General features: G+C 35.6%; 2 protein-coding genes across 2 annotated transcripts in view; one reads left to right on the forward strand and one right to left on the reverse strand.

The window, feature by feature from the left end:
- The first annotated feature begins 1,204 nt into the window (after positions 1-1,204).
- Positions 1,205-12,716, forward strand: Agxt (Alanine-glyoxylate aminotransferase). Its single transcript, XM_089702362.1, has 8 exons — positions 1,205-1,288; positions 2,591-2,757; positions 3,245-3,437; positions 3,795-3,960; positions 5,788-5,943; positions 10,943-11,035; positions 11,736-11,984; positions 12,458-12,716. Exons 2-8 carry the CDS (start codon positions 2,614-2,616, stop codon positions 12,609-12,611), a joined length of 1,155 nt encoding a protein of 384 aa, XP_089558488.1. The 5' UTR covers positions 1,205-1,288; positions 2,591-2,613; the 3' UTR covers positions 12,612-12,716.
- A 1,382-nt stretch (positions 12,717-14,098) lies between these two features.
- sog (chordin short gastrulation) overlaps positions 14,099-23,042 on the reverse strand; it is a 70,482-nt gene continuing 61,538 nt past the window's right edge. The window contains exons 8-17 of the mRNA XM_089702379.1: positions 22,591-22,872; positions 22,141-22,315; positions 21,412-21,578; positions 20,650-20,859; positions 20,103-20,279; positions 19,411-19,531; positions 18,522-18,763; positions 17,968-18,147; positions 17,497-17,624; positions 14,099-16,553 (exon numbers count right to left, since the gene is read on the reverse strand). Coding sequence (XP_089558505.1) covers positions 17,499-17,624; positions 17,968-18,147; positions 18,522-18,763; positions 19,411-19,531; positions 20,103-20,279; positions 20,650-20,859; positions 21,412-21,578; positions 22,141-22,315; positions 22,591-22,872 — 1,680 coding nt within the window. The 3' untranslated portion in view covers positions 14,099-16,553; positions 17,497-17,498. The remainder of the gene's footprint in view (positions 16,554-17,496; positions 17,625-17,967; positions 18,148-18,521; positions 18,764-19,410; positions 19,532-20,102; positions 20,280-20,649; positions 20,860-21,411; positions 21,579-22,140; positions 22,316-22,590; positions 22,873-23,042) is intronic.

The following is a 23,042-nucleotide window of genomic DNA, read 5'->3' on the forward strand; positions in this document are numbered from 1 at the left end:
AATTAATGATACTTTTTTTTCTCTTACAATTTTTTTTGTCGTTAATTTTAATTACAAGCTAGACCATAGTTACAATTGGAATTTTTACAATCTTTTTTTGTACTTATTCTTTCTGGTAAAAGTTATTATGTTTATTCGGGTTCATATTTATGGAGTGAGAATATATGAAAATTAATGTTTCGTACCATTCCAAAATTTAAATTTCCGTTTATTTTCCCTCGGAAATAGTTTCGAGGACCACAATTTATAGACATTTGTTTCCATTCTGGAAAGCCTTGAAATGTAACCCTTTTTACTTGTACAAAAAATATTACGATAAATTGAAAAATAAAATGCATGAAATAAAATTTCATTTTCACGTTTTTGAATTACGTATCATTATTATACCAAATGTAATTTATTAAATGTGTACGACATGTTAAATTATTTTTACGATGCGCTTGTAGCTATAATATAGTTGTCTTCCACGTGTATATAATGTTATGTATTAATTATTATAATTTAAAGTTCAGTTGGATTTAACCCTTTAAACAGACATCTTTAGATTACGCACATGCCACGAACATATCCCCTTATCATATGACTCATAATATATAATATATATATGTATATATAATCTTGTTATATAAAAACCCTTATTCTTGCCCGCGGCTCCACACACGTAGACTTCATACGATAGACACAGATTTTTATTAAATAATCACTGCTATTACGTGTTTGCTGTTCCGACCCATACAATATTTTAATTTCAGTAAAAAGAAGCCCATATAGTACGCTATATTCTTATGAGAATTTGTCATAGTTTTTAGCGTTAATGCAACAGATAAACATAAAGAGACCTTTGGCATATCGACGAAACCTGAAAGATGAGCGCATGCCAGCTTGTGAAAGACAGTAAATTTCAAGCTATTTGGGTGTATTTAATTTATGGTAACAATGTCTCTTATTTATTATCTACTAAACAGTCCATTAAATTTCTATGGAATAATCTTTACAGCACCTGCTTACAAAATATCCTTCATGAAATTTTAGGTGGGCAGCCATGATAGAATGATAGAGAAAAATGTTAAATTTATCTCCAATAACAAATCTAAAAATGCACTATTTATACAAGTATTGTTTCCTATCATTATCATCATAATTTAAGATGACTTTGAACTTCTATGTAAGAGGTTATCAATGGCATTGAATATATTCCGCAGTGCTAAAGTAGATATCGATATATTTCAACGTGTTTTAATTAAAGTTAACGCATTTTTCTGAAACTGGGATATTTTTGTTTATTGATGTGAGTCACTAATATTCTTCTTATTAATAGAGTCAGTTTAAAGTACCCTCTTTATGTAGATTTACTAGTTGTTAAATGTTTTTTAGAAGTACATTACTTATAGTTTACGTTATTCAGAATAAATCAAACAATATTACATCAACATTTATACAGAATATTATGCAGCAATCACCATTGTCGTACCTAATAATGATGAGTAACTCTTAATCTAGTAAACTGTAGAAATCTAGTTCAGGAGTCATTGCCCTATTTCCATTAATTTCACAGATACGCTAATGTTATCTTTTAATTTAAACATCTCTAGACTTTCAAGTTTCAATCGTGTATTGCGACTTTTTAAGATTACTCGATTTACATTACATAATACATTTCATACGGTCATGAAGCCTATTTTTCAACCATACTAATATGCATATTTCATTAACTGATAACAAATAAACATAACACGTGCATCATTTAAGGCAATAATCGTTTCAAACATAAAATACACGTTTCAATATCGCTTTCCACATGGTAAACACATTACAGTAGTGAGTAGAAGCGCTTGTGAATTTAAAATGTCATTTGTCGCCAGCCGTCTACGATCTTGTATCTAACGACGGAGCCATCGATTTTGTAGTTTGTCCATAGGGACTGGGGATCATACACATAGTCACGACGGGATCGGAATCAATTTACGCAAGCAACATCGGATTTTTCCTATCCTCACGTCTCAATCTCATAAGATACACAATGTGAACTTACACAACGTTTGGCCTTTCCTAGCTATAGAATACTATATAAATACACTATAACACTACTAGATTTCCGCCCGCGGCTTCGCCCGCGTTTTCAAAGGAAAACCCGCATAGTTCCCGTTCCCGTGGGATTTCCGGGATAAAACCTATCCTATGTGTTAATCCAAGTTACCCTCTATATGTGTGCTAAATTTCATTGTAATCGGTTCAGTAGTTTTTACGTGAAAGAGTAACAAACATCCATACATCCATACATCCATACATCCTTACAAACTTTCGCCTTTATAATAGTATTAAGATATAATAATAATAGATAAGGTATAATTCAAACTTCCGTGCAAAACGGATTATTGTAAAACAATTCCCTAATTATTATGCGTTATTTTTTCAATTGACTTTGAAATTTGCTGATTGGTTGATGCAGATTCTATTTTTAACTCAATGTAGAAGAACTTACTAATTATCATTTGTCACGTAAACCGACAAACAATTTAATAGGTGTCCTAATTTCAAACGATCTGAACGTCCTATAAGGAAATAATTGTAAGAAATATTTTTGTAACAGATTCCATTATTTAATTGGTAAAGATGTTGGTTTCGCCGCCTATAATAGAAGAGAGAGAAATTCATGAGCCATTGTTTTGCGGGCCCGGACCATGTAACTTATTACCTTCCGTTAGACAGGCTCTAACTAAGCCCGTTATGTCACCAATGTGCGATGCTTATTTTGAGGTAAGTATGATCATTATTAAAATGATAGTAATATTTATTAAATTATGAATGTACACATAATATAATAACTATGGTCTCGACGTAGCTCTAGTATCTCATACCTATTCAAAGTTTAACAAATTTTACAGTAAAAACTTAGTTTGAAGGATTGTAGAGTACACATTAGAAAAAAGAGTCATATATTATTATTTTTTACCACAATGTTATAGTGATGATGAGTGATGCAGGTAATCAAAATATAGGAATATATTTATATTTCGATTTTTCGCAAAATCGAGCATCCTTCGTGATAACTCAAATGTCACTTTCAAGCTGACCCTTACTTAATAATTCTATCAATACGATCCAAAAATACATTCCTGATGCGCATAGTTTATCCTTATATCCCTTTTGCAAAAGGTAGATAGAACGGTATTCCAATATAATAATTTAAAAATGTTAATTTCATTTCTTTTAATTTCATGTAATAAAATTTTAATAATCCCAGGCAATGGCAGACATTCGTGCGGGGCTTAAATACGCATTTCAAACTAAATCGGATCTGGTCCTCTCAATAAGTGGGTCCGGTCACAGTGGCATGGAGACCGTCATCTGTAATCTCCTTGGCCCTGACGATACGCTTTTGATCGCCAGTCGGGGTATTTGGGACCAAAGGGCGTATATTATGGCTAAAAGATATGGTGAGATATGCATAAATTTGAATTATATCATGCTACTAAAATTTAAATGCTTAAATAACTTAATAAATTACTAAACCGGTACTCAATTTTTGTGGATAATAGGTACTCTACATTATGTAAAATTCACGACACTACTCTTTCACACTAATATATATATATTTTTTTAATTACAAGGATCGATAAAAAATTGGTGAATTGTTGATGGTATTTGTACTAATGTAGCACTTTTTTTTCTTTTTGCTTGACGTAAATTCCTTTATAGATAAGTAAAGCAATATAAAATTATGCATTTGTAAATGTTTTTTTATTCACGCGACACAAGAAAACAAGATAACATTTTCTTTATATTAATTTAAGGCATAAAAACATTTAAAACTGAAGTACCAATTAATGCCACGTTCAGTTTTGAGCAAATTGAAAATGAATTGAAGAAACTGAAGCCAACAGCACTTTTTATAACACATGGGGACTCGTCTACGGGATCTGTACAGAATTTGGATGGACTTGGTAAAATTTGTCACAAGTAAGTTATACTTACGCTTCGCTAAACCTGAGCAAAGAAACTTTTAAGTTGAAATGTTATAATACACTATAAAATAAATGAGTTAAATTTCGAAGGCAATAGTCCTCCTATATATAAAATGAAACCCGTTTCGCGTTGTCACGTGTGAACAGCTGAACCGATTTCGATAATTATTTTTTTTATTATATTCCTTGAAGTACGAGGATGTTTATGCTTAGCTTATGAAGGGAAAACGTAAATATGTACCACGGGCGAAGCCGGGGCGGACCGCTAGTATTTTATAAAAATGGTTTATGTACCTATTGTAATGTTTAGAAATTTCTACCGAGTGAAAAGTATTTTTTTGATAATACAAGTCAAATTTAATCATCAAGTTCATATAAACAATATTCAAAATAATCTTGTAGGTAACAATGACTGGACATAATCATCTTTTTAATTTTTCTGTGTCTGATAACCGATTGAACCGAATTCATTTGGTACACACACTAGATGTAAAGTGATGAGATTTTTTTAAAATACGATTCTAGTACTTTTCTATTATCGACCAAGTTGTTTATAATTGAATTAGCGTTTATTCATTCAACTTGTAACTGCAATTTTTTTAAAACCTGAGTAAAAGTTCCCGTGTAGACGATAATGTTGGGAATAATATCTTCTTCTAAATATTTTTGATATCACATATCTACTACAATATCTGTTTACAACAAAAAATAGTTCTTCATAGTTTTCATTCATAAAAGGTTTGCTAAGGATTCGATTTCCGTGTGGTTTCATTGCATTGTTCCACACACTGAAGTAAAGCCTATATGAGTAGGATAGTTAGACATTCCATTCATATCTGTCTCTGTTAGAATTAAATCAGAGCCGTAGACATGTTCATTGAAGGTGTCTGAGTCTATTTGAACTATGAAATCATTCACTGTGCAGTCAATTTATGTCCTCCAATTTATAACATTGATATTCAATTTATTCTCCTTTTCATACTTCAAAGTTTAAATCTCTTATATGAGCAGAAATATATCAAACTTACGATTTTCATTCAAATTTGTACCCAGAGCGCTTATCATGTTAAAATAATTATGATTTGCCGTTTAGTATTAATTAAACGCGAAACCCTAGCAGGTAATTATTAAAGGTTGTGTTAATTTACCCTCAACACGTTTTGTTAATTACACAGTATGTGAACCCATCTACACGAACAAAATTATGTCAGGAACCTCTCGAGAGTGCACTTTTCAAGTTAACTTAAAAAGAAAGCAAAGTTTAGCGGAAAAACTATTCGATTTTCCAAGCTTAAACGAGACACGGGTTCCGAACAATTTAATTACATCCCCCATCCCTTTCCCTCATGACTAGATTTTTTATTCTTATGTCTTACAGTCTGTGTAGAACTCTTCCCAACTTAAAACTCCTTTAATTACAACCTCTCAAGAAACCCGCAATTAGCATGCGGCTCAAAATAACAGGAGCAGTAAAATTTCAAAATAAATACTTGCTTTGAAATCTTCTAAGTGCGTTGATATTTATGGAACGTAGACGCCGCCTGCTTTCGCTGTTTCATTATTTAATGAGTTCGCTTTGACATAAATTATGAAAAAGGGATTTTCCAACATATGTTTATATTTTCCCTTAGCATATTTATGTAGTGTTACTTGGCAGAAAAGTTCACAAAAGATTTTGAGTATTATTACCTTATTATATATTTTTTGCATTGTAATGTAAAGAGCTCAGTAATTACGTATTTAATATTTATGATTAAACGAAAAGGTACCATTTGGAATTAAGTACTGTATATATATTAATGAAAATTAACTCTTTTCACAGATATGGAACACTCCTATTGGTGGATACTGTAGTATCGCTTGGTGGGGTACCATTTTTAATGGATGAATGGGAAGTAGACGCAGTGTACACTTCAACACAAAAGGCACTAAGTGGACCAGCTGGTATCGCGCCCGTTGCCTTCAGTCGCCTTGCTGAGTATGTTATTTTTTAATAGCTATTTAAAAAAAATATTTCTTACAATTCTTTGGACCGCCTCCTCGGTACAGTGGTTGACGCATGAGCGTAACACCGAGGGGTTAGGTTAGGGTCCTGGATTCGATTCCCGGTGGAGAGACAAAAAAAAATGTCTTGGTCTTGTAGGACACAGAAGGCTGATCACCTACTTGTCCCTAAAGAAAATCGATCAGTGAAACAGATGTATAATGCATCTGCCCCTTACCCCACTAGGGGACATGGGACTTCACTTTTTTGGAAACAACACAATATTTTTAAGGTTAGCCTTGTCCTTGCTAAGTTAATTGGACTCAATTTTCTTTACAATGGCAAAGGCTAGACTTAATAGGTAATTAGTTCCAGAAAATCTTTAAATGTTGAAATTTCCGATGGAAAAGAATAATTTTCAATTTAATTTTTTTTTTCAATTTATTGATTATATTACGATGAAATATTTATCGTTTATCTAATAAAATAAAACGCTTGATCGACAGACAAGAACAATGAACTGTATTTTAAAAACCGAACATATCTAAACCTAACACACATCTTGCTACATGTCGCTACTAAATAGTTCGTATATGAGTGATATTGTCGATATAAAATAACACCCCTACTTATCGCAATATTCACTAAACAATCATATACAAAATTATTCTATACAAACTATGCCAAGAAGCAACATAAATTTATAATGTTTTGCTGAACATAAACTTTTAGTAAGAATATCAGCTGGCATATCAGCTGTTGGCAAATACAGCACCTTAACAATTTTATCTCTTACTAGATCACAACAAAAATGATATTTAATATCGATATGCTTTGTACGTTTATGAAATGCTGGATTTGCACACAGCTTCTGCGCACCTTGGTTATCATTAAATATGCAAATAGTGTACATCTTATTGGTTATTTCATATTGTAATTCCTTAAGATATAATGCTTCTCTACATGCTTCAGATAGACCAATATACTCTGATTCAGTGCTAGAGAGGGCTACACATTTCTGTTTTCTACACTCCCATGATATTACACCATCAGATAACAAAAAACACATTCCAGTATATGATCTCCTATCTTCAGAGTTAGAAGCCCAATCAGCATCTACATAGCCTGTTATTTCTGAATTACCTTCTTTACAATATTTTATTCCATAACATTTAGTTCGTTTTAAATACCTTAATACTCTTTTTGCATATTCCCAATGCTCTTTTGTGTGACAATTATTAAACTGACTTAAAAAACTTATAGAGTAACTAATATCTGGCCTAGTTAAGACTGACAAGTACATCAAACTACCAATTAGTTGTTGATAGGGCACATGACTATTTGCCCCTACTGGACCTTTATTTACATTTAATTTGACCTCCATCGGAGTATCAACAGTCTTACAATCACTTAAATTAAATCTGCTTAAAAGTTGATCAATATAAGCTTCCTGACTCAAAGTTACATATCCTTTATCTTTATTGAAGGTTACATTCATTCCAAGACATAATTTAGCTTCACCTAAGTCCTTAATGCTGAAATTATTAGATAAAATCTGTTTCAAGTTATTAGTTTCAATTATATCATTGGAAAATATAAAGAAATCGTCGACATAGACTGTCACAATGGTCTTACAATTATTAATATTCTTTGTATACATACATGGTTCTATTTTTGACCTTTTGTAACCATTACTGATCAAACAATTATCAACCTTTTTATTCCAAGCTCTAGAGGCTTGCTTAAGTCCATAAATGGCCTTTTTAAGTTTCAATACTTTATGATCTGAACTACTACTATTATAACAATCTGGCATTTTCATGTAAATGGTTTCCTCTAAATCACCATTCAAGAAAGCAGTCTTGACATCTAAATGGTGAACATCCATACCTAACTTTACAGACAATGCAAATAATAGTCGAAGGGTTGTATGTCTCACTACAGGCGAAAATGTTTCTGTGTAATCTACACCATATTTTTGGGTGAAGCCCTTTGCGACCAAACGAGCACGATAACGCACATTGTTTTCACTATCGTACTTTTTTCGTAACACCCACTTGCACTGCACTATAGCACCATCTTTTGGTACATCTACGAGTTCCCATGCACTATGATTCTCGAATGACTGTAGCTCATCCTGTACTGCCGCTAACCAATGTTCTTTCTCTGGACCTTCCAAAGCTTCCTGCAAGGATATCTCATCCATGAACATGTTGTCATCTTTTATACAAGCACTTGCAAATCCATATCTGTCTGGTTGCTGCCTAAGCCGGGGACCAGATATTATGTTGACATTGTTCAATATAATGGAGTCTTCACTGTCTGTTGTACCAGTCTCAGAGCTATCTAATGTGTCTTCTTCACAAGGTACATAATATAGTTCACTGCTGTCATCTGTGTTCGAGCTCTCTGATTGTTCAAGTGAATCTTCCTGAGGTGTCAAGTCTTTTTCCTCCACTGGAACCATATTCACTTCATCTGAACAATTTTCCTGTACCTTCAGATCACTCTCTGTCTCCATCTTGACATGACCTAGACGTCGATGCCAAACTTCACTGGACACCATCACTGCAGCCGATGAACAACACTCAGGCATGTTTAGTTTATACACACCATTCAACAGACTCGCTGTAGCCACTAATACTCCTGCTTGGTTGAAAATCTGACATCCATTATTGTTGAATGAAACTTTGTTTCCTTTTGATATAAGTTGACTAACAGACAACAGATTTGTAGTCAACTTCGGCACGCATAATACATCTTCCACTGTAATATCGTATTCACAGGCATGCGTCTTTGTCGTAATCTGCACATCTCCAGTACATACTACTGGTATTTTATCTTTATTTGCCACGACAATTTCTTTGATCATAACATCTCGCGACACATTTGACAACCATTCTTCGTTCGCGGTAAGATGAACACTCGCCCCGGAGTCAATATACCAGTCACTTTTACAAAATTCACCATTCAGGAACACGGCGCGGGGTTTCTTTAGAGAACTGCCGCACGTATTATAGGTTTTTTGTGGGTGGGGGATGGGGGGGAGGAGGGGGGGACCCTCCCACCAAAAGGGGAAAGTTAGGAAACCAATAGTTTTGGAGAAAAATCAATTTTCCTATTCTAACCTCAAAATGTATGGAATTGGTGTAACAAAAATTTTACGATACATAAATAAAATACAAACAAGTTGTGAAAACCTACGTAGTTTTTTTTATTTGAGTGGGAATCGCCCTAAAGTCGCTTCTGGCAGTTCAAATGTTAACCTAATACGCTCGTCGCTTCGCTCCTCGCTACCTATTTGAATACTAAAAGTTTAATAGTTTTTTAACCTACGTAGATTTTTTTAAAGCTATTGTATAGCTTCTATCGCGGGTCTTGAGCGCGGGGACCGAATCCAGAAATTGCGTAACGAAAAACCTCACGCTCCCCACTCCGACGGGTACGGAGGTGCGGCTTGAAGGCATGCTATGCAATAGCTTTGCCGCGGCAGTCCCCGAGTGCCACGCGTTTTTTTTGTTTGAGTGGGAATCGCCCTTTAGTCGCTTCTGGCACTCGCCGGCCGCTGCCGCGGCACGCTCGCTTCGCTCGCTCGGCTCGTGCGGCAGTTCAAGAGTAAACCTAACACGCTCGTCGCTTCGCTCCTCGCTACCTATTTGGATATTAAAAATAAAAGTTTAATAGTTTTTTAACCTACCTACGTAGATTTTTTTTTGTTTGAGAAGGAATCGCCCTAAAATCGCTTTTGGCACTCGCCGGCCGCAGCGTAAAGTCACAGTACAGTGAAATGGAACGTCTTGGTCCGCTTTTTTGCACAACAAAACGGATAAATGCACTTTTTACGCACAAAAAATTATTAACTTTAAAAATTAATAACTAAAAAACTACAAGTTTCCTAACGATAATATTTTGGAATTACAATCTTACATTACCTAGCTAACTAAAAATATAAATATTTCCAACAAATTCGTGCGGCAGTTAACTAAAGCCAACCCCACGGCGCTAAACGCGTTACTTCTTGTGCGTTCATTTTTATTTGTATTCGACGCATTTTTGTCCGAAAATGTACACTGATTGCGATAATGTCCTGTTTGTTTACATTTGTAGCATCTAATGACTTTTGGTTTTGACTTTGACAAGTTTGACGTCTGTTCAGTGTTACCAACATTCCGTTTCATCTTATAACTCGCAAATGCTCCACTGGAATTGGAAGCGCTACTGTCTTTGCCATTTCCACTTTCTTCCATGTCCAATAATTTTGTTTTAATGGCGTCTGATGTCAATGGTATGCCGCAATGTTCAATCGCCATTATCATAGGGGAATATTTTTCTGTTAATCCCGCTAACAAAAGCGATGCGACCCACTCATCATTGATATTAAAGCCTGTACCGCTTAATTTTTGGCTTGTTTCAATGATTTGTGTCACGTACGAAGTCATTGAAGCACTATTTTCGAGTCGTATTGAAATCAAACTCCTCAGCAAACTGATTCTTCTCGTGAATCCTGAGTCATCAAATAGGTTCTTCAATTTCTTCCACAGCTCATGTGTCGTTTGTACACATTTTATATGCACATAAAGCGACGAATCTATTGTCATGATCAGCTTAGCTCTGGTTTTCGCGTCACCTGCTGCTCCTATTTCTGCTGGTACAGTCTCCGACTTGATGCAATCAGACAATCCCTCCAGCACCAGAAAATTCTCAGCCGCAAAAGCCCATTCGCTGTAGTTTTCACGTCCTTTCAATTTAGGCACACTAACAAGATAATTCGTCGTCATTTTCAACTAAAAAATCTGGGCTCATAACCTCTAATAAAATAAAACGCTTGATCGACAGACAAGAACAATGAACTGTATTTTAAAAACCGAACATATCTAAACCTAACACACATCTTGCTACATGTCGCTACTAAATAGTTCGTATATGAGTGATATTGTCGATATAAAATAACAGTTTATTACAAGAATTTATTTTATGTGATAATGGTTTTCAGACAGAAAATAAACAAGCGAACTCACGAACCACCTTTTTACTTCGATGTAAAACTTCTCGCAAGGCAGTGGAATTGTTACGGAGATACAAAAGAGTAAGTGCACATTTATTCGTATTCATTATTATTTCAAGGATCTTTTATTATTATAACAAGATGGAATATTAATTTTATACCTATAGGAAAGTAAATAATTATTACAATAGTGATTTAAAACTTTGCACTTTTTGTCATAAACACACATGTATGTTAAAAATCTCTCTAAGCATAACATTGCTTATTAAAACTTTAACACACAGATATCTTTTTATTCCGACGAAATGTATTCTCTGCTAGGAAAATGAAAAACTTTTAATCCAAATGTATTTTTATATTTTCATGGGAATGTTTTTTATGAGCAAAATATAAATTAATGCAAAACTGCTTCATCTATACTAATATTATAAAGCTGAAGAGTTTGTATATTTGTTTGAACGCGCTAATATAAGGAACTACTGGTCCGATTTGAAAAATTCTTTCGGTGTACGATAGCCCATTCATCGAGGAAGGCTAGGCTAGGCTATATACCATCACGCTAAGACCAACAGGGACGGAGCCACGCGGGTGAAATCGCGGAGCGCAGCTAGTTAGATATTTATACCTTAACACTTTTTTAAGGCAGTCATCATTATTATTTTATTAAACCACCTATATCGACTTCATTTTAATTTATAACGTTACATTACTGACTACAGCTTCACTAATTAGTAATCTCTGCTACTGTGTAAAACTGATATTTTAATTTAATTCTATCCAGATACCACCACACGCAAAGTCCGCCGATGATATGGGCGCTTCGATGTTGCCTCATGGAACTATGTAAGGAAACTCTGCCAAAGGCCTGGGCTCGCCACGCAGCCACATCAGCACATTTCCAAAAGAAACTTCAAGATTACGGCTTCGAATTCTTCATTCCAAAACCAGAGGACAGACTTGCTACTGTTACGACTGTTATTATCCCAAAAAGATGCAAAAGCGAAGAATATTTAAAATACATTCGGGAAAAGTAAGTTTTGTTGGTGGCCAATTATTTCAATTGCTTTTTACGAAGGATAAATAGAAGGCATTTCAAAACAAATAAGCTGCTTAGTTTTTATGATAATAAAATAGATAAGAAGCGTACATAATTAGTTTGCAGTTAATTATCGATAAATTCTAGTTTCAATAAATATTTCCTTTACTGACTCTACATCGTAAACGATTAATTTACTTCAGCTGCCCATTTGAAAGGATTGTAGTAAATGCCTATAAACTTCACCCTACCTCCCTAGATTAAGTATAAGTCTCCTTAGCCTACTAACTACTTACTTGATAGGATTTAAAGTGTTAGTGTGTCCCAGTTTGACTACTCTACAAATACATACTTGATTTTCAATTAAAATATATAATAATTAGAAATATTATTTTTTTACTCATATCCACGAGTACTGCACACTATTTTAATAGTTATTGAATTATTAATTTAACCATTGTTTTCAGACACGATATAATAATGTTTGGAGGCTTGGGCCCCACAGCTGGTAAAGTTCTACGTATTGGATTAATGGGAGTTAACGGCCATGTGGAAATAGCTACGAAGGTTGCAAATGCTATGGCGGACACCACACGAGCTGTTATGAAGAGTTCCCTATAAATATTTTGTCCTGTTCAATTTTTTAGTCATTGTAACTATAAAGTTTACGATAGGTGTTAACTGTTTGTAAGTTTTACCTAATTTATAAATAAAGAGTGCAACATCTATACTTGTTTTATTACCTACTGGAAACCATTTTTAAGCTAATACCACTACTAAATGAGTAACCAAATGTCATATAAAAACAATTTGAAGCGTTAACCAGCGAACGATAGCTACGAACATATACGAGGCTGGCAAGCGACGTCCGCCCGGGGCGGGGCGAACTTGCCAAATGTGCCATCCGATAGCGCCAGAACATTGTAGCAAATTTACAGCCACCCTATTAGCACTAAATCTAAACATTAACCCGATTCCGGTAACCAAACTTCACTGTTACTCGCTACGAATATCGGTCACAGCGAGCTGAATATATTTTCGCGACACTCGTGCTTTTGGCGACCAACGCTTGTTATTAATGTGTAAATGCGTACACTAGGCTGTACTACATGTATATTATAGTATAATGTTCATTGTATATGAGCAACCAAGGTCATATGCATGAATTTCAGTATGAACTAAAATGTAGAGCGCCCTTTAAAATAAAGTAGAATTGCGAAAAAGAAAAAAAAACGTAGGGCAATAAATCTACTCAAACTTTTTGTGTGTTTTCTGATAGGCAGAACAATATTCTACTCACCTGGAAAACTTCTGAATCATACATTCTAACTTATAAATAAATATATTTGTTTTTTTAAGTGTTTCTATTTAACCTGATTGGCAGAAATTGACTTCCTCTCTAACTTGACCCTAAGGTACTCTCACCAAATCAGCTGTATTTATTTCAATAGTATTTTATACAACAGGCCTATTACTTACTATGTGATATTTTTAACCGACTTCATTATAACATGGAATGAATGTATACGAGACACACAGTACTAGAAAAAACAGCAAAGAATAATCCTTGCATAATTCAAAATAAAATTAAAAGTCTAACAGAATCCATATTTTGCACTCCATTATTTCTGCATTACCCAGCACATGTCAACATTTGCATGGCATGCTATCGTAGATTTTATTGGAGACCTAAAACATTTCACATGTTTCAGTCATATATGCTAATTGCACAAAACCTATATATGGGTTTGCAAAAATGTAATATTTGTTGGTTGTTTATTGCTAATTTTTCAAATACTTACTGGAGAAATACTTTTAATTGTGCATGTTTATGAGATTGCAAAATACGAAGGGTATTTACGAAAAAAATGCTATGTGTGAAACTATACACAAGTTTTGAGGTTACTTTTATAGCACATAAGTGACCTATCCCATTAATAAAAAGGATTTTATTGTTGTTATGAAATAAAATGTATATGTAGTACCTAACTATAGTCTACGAAAAGATTAGAAAAATTCATTTTTTGATTAGAAAAATTTCATTAGAAATAAGATCAATTAAAAAAACACAGACACACACAAAAAAAGGAAAAAGCAAATAAAAGTCATTTTGGATTGGACAAGTAATTTAATGTATAGTAAAACGGTATGATGATTTACATAATATTGATAAGCTTAATCAGCCAAAATTATGCACTTTACATGATAAAAATAGTATAATATTCTGATATGTATATTTAACACTGAAGCCAAAATTTAAAATACCATATTCCTCCCTTTATACACTTGCAGGAAGTTTAACTATTATTAAATAAAACAATGCAATACAAGCATATTCATAGTACCCATTATGGCTATTAGTTATGTTATTAGCAAGCCATAGGTTTACTCTACTTGTTAGATAATTAAAAAAACTAAAACCGTAACTCGCGCAAGGAATTACAATAATCGTACGAAAATAAAATACAAAGGTAGCCAATATCAGGTGAGTGACTATAATACATTTACAATTTTGATGGACTAGAACCCACAACAAACACGACAAAATACATCAATTTCACATTTTTTGGCAATGTCTCGTGATATCAAAATCCATAGAAATTCGTGCCGTAAAAGCAATCCATTCTTAAGTAATAACTAAGACAGACGTACTACCTACATGGCGTTCATCACATCATCATATTTCGACTAGCTTCCTTAATTACGTGACTATAACACTATTTACTTATAGTAATTAAACAAAACTAGTCACCCTTCAGATATACTTACACTAGACATCTTATATCAGCAACATGCTTTAAATAGAACGTATAGAGTAATCTAATAAGATATATAACATATCTAATATTTACAAGCTCTGGCCAACATTCACAATAATACATTACTTATACTAAAAACGTTAACACAGATTGATTAAATACGGTAATATTTAACGTTCAAATAAACGCTCGCATTACACAACACTAAGCAAATGCACAATAAATATAACCAATTATATAATGTGATGTTTCCAATAAAGATTACATCGATTCGATTTACATGAAATTCCTTAAATATGCACATAGAGCAGGTAAATATAGATTAATAATTTATTATTTACATTTAAGAAAATATGGCACATCTTAACATCGACCGCGCTCCGTTACATAGCAAGATGCCCACGTGATCGAGAGACGAGTTCTTATTAGTTCCGAATTTAATTTGATATCAAAAAACTGTCAACGAACAATATCTTATAAATAAAATCAAATCTTTAAAATTTTATAGAAAATAAGTTAATAAATTCCGTTAAAAAATATTTATTGCCATAATTTAGAATTCCATCACATCGGGCCGTTCCATGCGCCTAATTTACTGGATACATAATACCAATTATAATATTTACCGGTGGGAAGTACATTGAAATCGCCTAAAGTTAAGGAAAGGCAAAGTCGCGCGGCCGAATGCCGCATCTTAAAGACGCATATTCATTGCCGACTTGCGCGACAAACTTGTAGAAATAATTTTATATATACCGAAATGTTGAAAAGATTTAGAACCAATCGTTTTAGGATTGAAAGAAAGCAGTAAGCTTCATAAAGACCTAGTAAAATATAAATACTATGAGGACACTATGACAGACGTTTACTCCGAGTATAAATCAGTCTTTAAACTTAAGCTATAGTTACGCAACACCTAAATAACCTGAACATCAAATTGAGTAAAGGTCTGTCGTTACAACATCGTCACTACACTACACTACTGAGTTTGTAACTCGCTAAGTCGGCAACGTTACAACTACGCTCTCTACCCAAAGATATTAAGCTTTACAAGTCATTACTGCACGATCCAACTCAGAATAGAAACATCAATAGCCTTGTGTGTCAAATGTCCTTAATCATTATAGAAATACTATTTGCTAGAAACCTTTTTGCATATCAAAAACGATTTTGTTATTTTGTCCGATTTTCACATAAGATGTATATACAAAAGTTTTAATTGTTTTGAATTAACAACAATGACGTCACAATATGGCGCTATATCGCTCCCATTCTCAGTTGGATCGTCTAGTAAATATCTTCGAGTACTACTGTGGCTACAGCTCTAGGTTACGGGCGTCAGTCTAACTGTTCGCATTAGATATAAGACACTTGAATGTTCCGCAATCACTGATCACAACACAGCTCCAACTAGTGCTTAATACACGCATATAAAGGTACGCGCACACTTGCTCACGCTCACGCAACTTAGTACAAAATAGCGAAAGTAGAATGTTACCTTTATCGAGTAGCGCGTGCTAAGTATCCTCGGACAACAACAATGTTATTGAATATAAAGGCCCGCGTACACTAGCGTTAGTAGGACGTGTCGCGTGTGTTGTGTCAGTACGCGTGGTAAGAGTCCATGTACACTAGCACTGTCCTTAACACCTGTTGATAAGAGCGTGTCGCCCAAGAGTCCATGTAGACTATCACTAAGTTCATACTTGTTGTATACAGCGTTGTACGCGTTGCATATATCCACGTAGACCAGCACTACCATTAAAACCACTTGACAGTGAGACTTGAGAGTGTGACGCCCGGCCTGTAAAAGTACACGATTATTAATTAATACAGTTCATAAGTTGAAAATGTAGTTACTAATAGTTACGTGGTGCTTAATTACGCATCACGTTAGTGTTCACCAGTTGACCTAACAGGGCAATATTTTGGGATTATTATTACGATACAAATATCACGTAAAATTAGAATAGAAGAAACTACTTTCCGATACGGTGGTAAATGGCAAAACTGTTTTATGACCAAAGTGTGTCTTATCTATACTAATATTATAAAGCTGGAGAGTTTGTTTGTTTGAACGCGTTCATCTCAGGAACGGCTGGTCCGATTTGAAAAATTCTTTCGGTGTTAGATAGCCCATTCATCGAGGAAGGCTATAAGCTATACAGGGTGTAATCGTTAAGTGTGCACAGGCGATTATTCCGTAACTATTACAGATATCAAAAAACTTTAAACTGATATTGAAAGTAGGTACTATACCTAAAGAATAAAATGACAATAATAACTTTATAAAAATAAAACGAGAAATCTCCAAAAAAATTACATCAATCACTCCAATACATTTAGTTTGAAATGCGACTATTCCAAACATTTAAAATGGAAGGTTTTTTATTTAATTACTTCGTAAATATTAAATAGAGCTTGATGTGGAAAACAATGGTATTCCTAAACGATGATGTCATTTCGAACATTTGCTTTGAATACAAAATGTATGGGAAATAAAATGTATGGGAGCGTTTCATGTAACATTTTTGGATATTTCTTGTTTTATTTTTAAAAAGTTATTATTGTCATATTACTCATTAGGTATTACTTTCAATATCAGTTTAAAGTTTTTTGATATCTGTAATAGTTACGGAATAACCGCATGCGCACACTTAACGATTACACCCTGTATATCATCACCCTAGGATCAACTGGAGTGAAACCACACGGATGCAGCTAGTTGAGTATAGTGGTGCACTCACGCTCAGCTGGGCGGGCGCGGCGCGCGCTGGCGGCGGTGTCGCGCGCAGGCGCAGCACGCATCGCCGCGCCGCCGCCGGGCGCACGCCGCGCGGTTGCAGCGCTTGCGGACGCACGTCACTTCGCCGTCCTGGATACAAGAGTTGGTTAAATATTGAGCGTACTATACGACATGCAAATTTTAATTTTTTTTTTAATGCACAAATTTCATGAAACTACATGCTTACGAGCAAGATTACATAGGTTTAAAAAGTCAATAGACATTTTTAAAGAAAAGAAATAATTTTTGAAAAATAGTCAATTTCGTACGATAGAATCGGAGTGATTTAAAATTATCGATTCGAGCTGAATTAACTTTTTTATTCTATATTAAATTGACTTATTGGATAGTGGACAGTAAAAGGGTGGGACTCGAAGGACCAATAGCCACATCGATACATAATAATATATGAATACATAGTAATGTTTGTCACCTTGCAGCGGCAGGTGACGCAGCGCTGCTCGCCGTGCGAGTGTATGGAGGGGTGCACCTCCTTGCCGTTGGGCAGCGGCCCGTCGGGGAACTTGCAGCCGCCCTCCGCCAGGATCTCCTCCGCTGTGCGCGGCGCGCCTTGGTCTTTGGGCGTTTCTTCTTCCGCTTTCTTTGCTTTCACCTGGGAATTTAATGTTTTTTTGATTGTTAAGTCAAGTTTTGCTACCTGGAGGGTAAGTGGACGAAATAAGTATATTATTTTCAAAAAGGAAATCAAGTAAATACATATTATTACAAAAAAAATATTGTACCTTTATTAATGCACGGATACGTATAAGCTTATTTTAATACCTAATGGGCTAATGATAACTAGTTTCACTACTTCTAAAATCGGTTGTTTCGCTTATTTGTCAGCAAAAAAGTCTGTCGTATAAAATAAAAAGAAAAATTTTAAAGCGATAAAACAGGACCCAAAAAGTCACATTCAATAAACATCTGGTGAAGTTACTCTTTATAAATTTGCGGCAACCAAAATAGTGATAATTCAATTATTACCTCAGGACAGACCCTACAACAGGACTTCTTATCCGGCCGATACGCGTCCTTCTCCGCACACCGCAGCGGGGGACACTTGACCCGGGGACACTTGACCTGCCGAGTCGCGAACTCGCACGTGCAGACCGCGCACGTGTCGTACCCGCCGGGCACGAGGTACGGGTGCCACGAGGAGCCCGGCGCGTGGTACTGGCCGGCTAGGTGACAGCCGTGGGATTCGTTCCAGACGGCTGTTGTTGAGTCTGTAAGGTGGTGGTTTATTGATAGGAAATTACAAGTTATATATGGTGCTGTTGTGAAGTCTGGAAGTTTGTTGAGTGTTGGTGAAACTGTTTTTTTATTGATATATTGATAACTTTATAAGATTTTTAACTGAAGTTTATTAAGGTTGTAGCACATTAGAGATTCGATAAATTGTGTCCCTAGTGTACTAACGAATAACCATCCCTCAAGAGTAGAAACGTCACTACTATCACGCATCCAAGTGAGCGTGCAGCACGCATAGAAACGTCACGAAGATTGCACCGACGTGGGTTTGTACAGCAAGGTATAGAAGCGTCCCTCTAGGGCGCCCAGTAGAGGGATGAATCATCACTACTATAACGCGAATCATGTAAAAAGAACGCTGGATGAAAGTGATGGGGTGTGTTTTGGCATGTATCGAGTTTGGCACGAAAGTTATTTGCTGCTTATTTTATTTTTGAAGTAGGCTCTCGAGTCGTGGCTTCGCAACTACATATAATTTGTTATTCTTATACCACCTCATAACACCAAATAGACCAATAAATCGCCAATGCGCAGCTTAACCGTCAGCGTTCTTTTTACATGACGCGACCTATAACTTGTCGAGAAGTAAACCTATAATTACGTTAATACTACGACTACTCACTGGTGCAGATGGGGCAGCACTGGCCGGGCGGCAGCAGCGTGGGCGCGGCGCAGGGCGCGGGCGGGCAGCGCACCGGGTCGCAGCGCAGCGCGCCCTGCACGCACCCGCACATGTGGCACGACTGGGGACAAACATATCACTACATAGTATAAAACAAAGTCGCTTTCTCTGTCCCTATGTCCCTTTGTATGCTTAAATCTTTAAAACTACGCAACGGATTTTGATACGGTTTTTTTAATAGAACGAGTGATTCAATAGGAAGGTTTTAGTATACATTAGGTTTTAGATTAATGCCTCAGCCCCCGGAATCACAGACACAAATGGTCAAGGGGTTAAGCGAACGAAGCCGCGGGCGGTTAGCTAGTACCAATACAAAAAAGAGCGGGTGTGCTAAGCGCACTTATCAGAAGTGATACTTTTTAGCATGATTCAAAAATACCAAAATCGTCGCCTTACTCCATGACGTGACGGTATTGCCATGACACGACCTTGAAATGTTACTCTTAATGCACCGTAAGAAGTTTCACTTCAAAAAGTTTTTTTTCTTTCACAATTAAGTACAGAGACTTTTGGGAAACGGCTTCAATACGTATGAGAACAAAAGTAAGAATTTCAGTTCAAATCAGTGTCATGATTCAATCAAATCAAAACATTACACCTAATCTTACAACTATAATCATGAAGTACCCTACCTCAGTCGCCATCCATTGCGCGCCGTCCTCATAGGATCGTCCCGCGTAGAAGCAGGACGCAGTATTGGATAACGAGTTATCTGGCGGCACGTTGACGTGTGTGGACGGGTAGTTGGCGCTCAGCTCGTTGTCCACTGTGTACGGGACGGACGGCAGACATGATGGTGGCACGCTTATCTAGAAAAAATGTTCAAGTGTGAACATTATTGTGGGTAGTTTGTATTTTTTTTTCGTAAAATATATTCGCTTCGCGATACTGCTATAAATATTACATCGCACAGATCAAGATTTTTAATAGCTACAAAAATTTAACTCACCTCATCATTAACATCTTGAAGCATGAAAAAAATATTTTTGTTTAAAATTTTTTGTCTTATCAATCGTAATCAACGTTTAATAAAGGTTAATATAAAGTCAAAAGAAGTGAACTAAGTAGCCATAAAAATAATCACTTACAAAAAAAGCATTTATAATCCCATAACGTAAGTATTTGTGCGACATCTAAAAGATGTACAACTATTTTTTAGACGTAGAACATTTTCCTCACCTGAGGTAACCGCGTGCGCATAAACTCAGTGCCGTTATCCGCAGCCCGTATATTCAAGTAGGCAGCACCAGCGTGTAAAGCCGCTAATTCTGAAGGACTCGGCTCCAGGATTGACCCTTCAGAACCTGAAAGTGCTCGAGGTCCAGTACTGCCGATAGCGTGACCTTCGAGCCAGGACGACCAGGCGCTGTTGTAGCCGTTTACGAACACCTGAAATAAAGTATTGGGGCTTAATTTTCGCATTTAATGGTCGTTAACGTTATATGTCATCTATTATATAGATATATCCCAATTCTCTTTCAACATATGTATTTTACAATCAAAAGAAAGTCGTTTGTTATCACAAATTTTTTGGTCGGAATTTTTTCAGATTAAACGCGAAATTTTGTGGGTCATTTGTAACAGGATGGCGGTTCTACAGGGGTCTTAGTACGCAATGACAAAAATAAAAATGATGGTCCGAACGCTGATACCGGATGCGTTAAGATACTGTGATATAAAATATAACAGTATCTTAAGATAAAATAATATAGTATCTTCACCGTGTGTGACGCGCTTAATCATTATATAATTTTTCATTTATCATATGTGTCACGTAAGTGTCCAATCTTTTTTTAAATCTCAAAGTGACAGACTTCAGTAGTCCTGATGAAAAAGGACACAGTGATAAACGTATACTTAAAATTTGCACAAAGACTTTTCATTGAAATAAGCCATATTAATTATTATGCAAAATAAGGTATATATTCCAAATTCACTCACTTCATAATTAATCCCACACAATGCATCCACAGATACCCAGGCTAACCCAGCCACTGGTGTAGCAGAAGGTGGTAGCCGAGCATCAGTCCTCCGCAGTAGCGCTGGTCCAGATCCCGCTGCATCTGGTAGTGAACGGGACAGGAGTCGTCCTCGGAGGAGAGGTGGACCTGGATAAAATAATAATGATAAGAAAAATGGCTAATGATGATGAGAGATAGAAGAGCTAAGAAAAATGGCTAATGATGATGAAAGATAAATAGGTAAGCAGAAAACCAGAGCATTAGATGAAAGAAAACACGTGAACGTGGAATAGTTATAGCTGGAAAAGGTAAATTGCTAAACAGAATACCAATGGTTTAGATGATGAAGGCACTGAGCAGGGCAATAAAAATTATTGATATGGTAGTAAATTGATCACCAGCAAACATGTTGGTAGAATTTTAATATGTATGTAGTAAAACCATATCAAAAGAAAAATTACAAATGAAAATAGACGCATCCGAAAAGCACAAACAGATATGAGATGAGATTTGTTACGTACATAATTACTATAGAATAATACAAATACATTAAAAAAATAACAATAGCATATTATGTATAAAAATTAAAAATGCATTACATTAACATTAATTTATTACATTTTATTGATATTGATATGATTGATAATTTTAATGAAATGCGAATCACGACTATAATATCCAATTAAGATACTATTATACAATAACTTACCAGTATCAGATCCTATATGTACTGCAAGTTGGTCCTCATAAAGCGGAGGGAATATTCTAGCACTTGGTCGAGCGAGTACTCCCATCCGCGTGTCCAATATTTCAACTTGGGAGTGACGTTTACCTTGCTCTTCTACAAGGGTTATCTTTGGATCTGTGAGGCCGAGATTGTCTATCTGTAAAATAGCAATATGACATTGAATTATTTTTTTCTACGCTATAAATATTAAATTTGAAATACCACGCGTTCATAGAGAAAAAAATATTAAACTATTTAATCAAAGAACGAGATATTTTCTGATTTCACTTCAAACCGTTGTAAAGCATTATAGCTGAAGTCAGAAATAATTGATCAGTTATCGTAGACTCGCCGTGAGAGATGGCCTAGAGTCTAGACTAAGAACCTTTCTTAGCTAAAGATTTTAACCGCCCAATTACTATTGAAACTTACTTGTATATCATAGACCAGGGAGCCTTCCTTGTCAATATACAGCAATGCCAATCCCTCTGGTACAGGAGCAGCAGGCAATCTCTCAGCTATCAGTGGTGCGTGGAACACTTCACACGCCGCACGTTGTCGCACCGCTCCTGATATACGGCGCTCCGGACTGTTCAGACTTTCTACTGAAAGCAATAGCCTGCCTCTGGCTAATGATCTTAACTCCGCTGCAGATACTGGTGTAGACACTTCTATGACGTTGAACTCGTAGCTTGGCTTGTTCATTTTCTGGATCTGGAAAGTAAATTGGTGGATTAAAGTTATTGACTGCCAAATATCGGTGAAAGAATCGTAAATGTTGAAACGAAAGAAACGTTGAGATGGTGAAAGACTCAGTGCTATCCAACAAGTTCAGCAGAACACATTGGTCAAATGCAATTTAGATCACAACATGACCACCAAAC

This window comes from Colias philodice, chromosome 13, assembly GCF_061535455.1.
Source record: "Colias philodice isolate Cphi_HAF_F1 chromosome 13, ilColPhil1 Martin Lab GWU primary, whole genome shotgun sequence".
Lineage (NCBI taxonomy): Eukaryota > Metazoa > Arthropoda > Insecta > Lepidoptera > Pieridae > Colias > Colias philodice.

Excerpts from the sequence above, each read along its gene's own strand:
- Agxt (XM_089702362.1), top strand. The coding sequence starts at position 2,614 with ATGTTGGTTTCGCCGCCTATAATAGAAGAGAGAGAAATTCATGAGCCA. Across the intron at positions 3,961-5,787 it reads CTTGGTAAAATTTGTCACAA|ATATGGAACACTCCTATTGG; the intron begins GTAAGTTATACT and ends CTCTTTTCACAG. Across the intron at positions 11,036-11,735 it reads TGTTACGGAGATACAAAAGA|ATACCACCACACGCAAAGTC; the intron begins GTAAGTGCACAT and ends AATTCTATCCAG.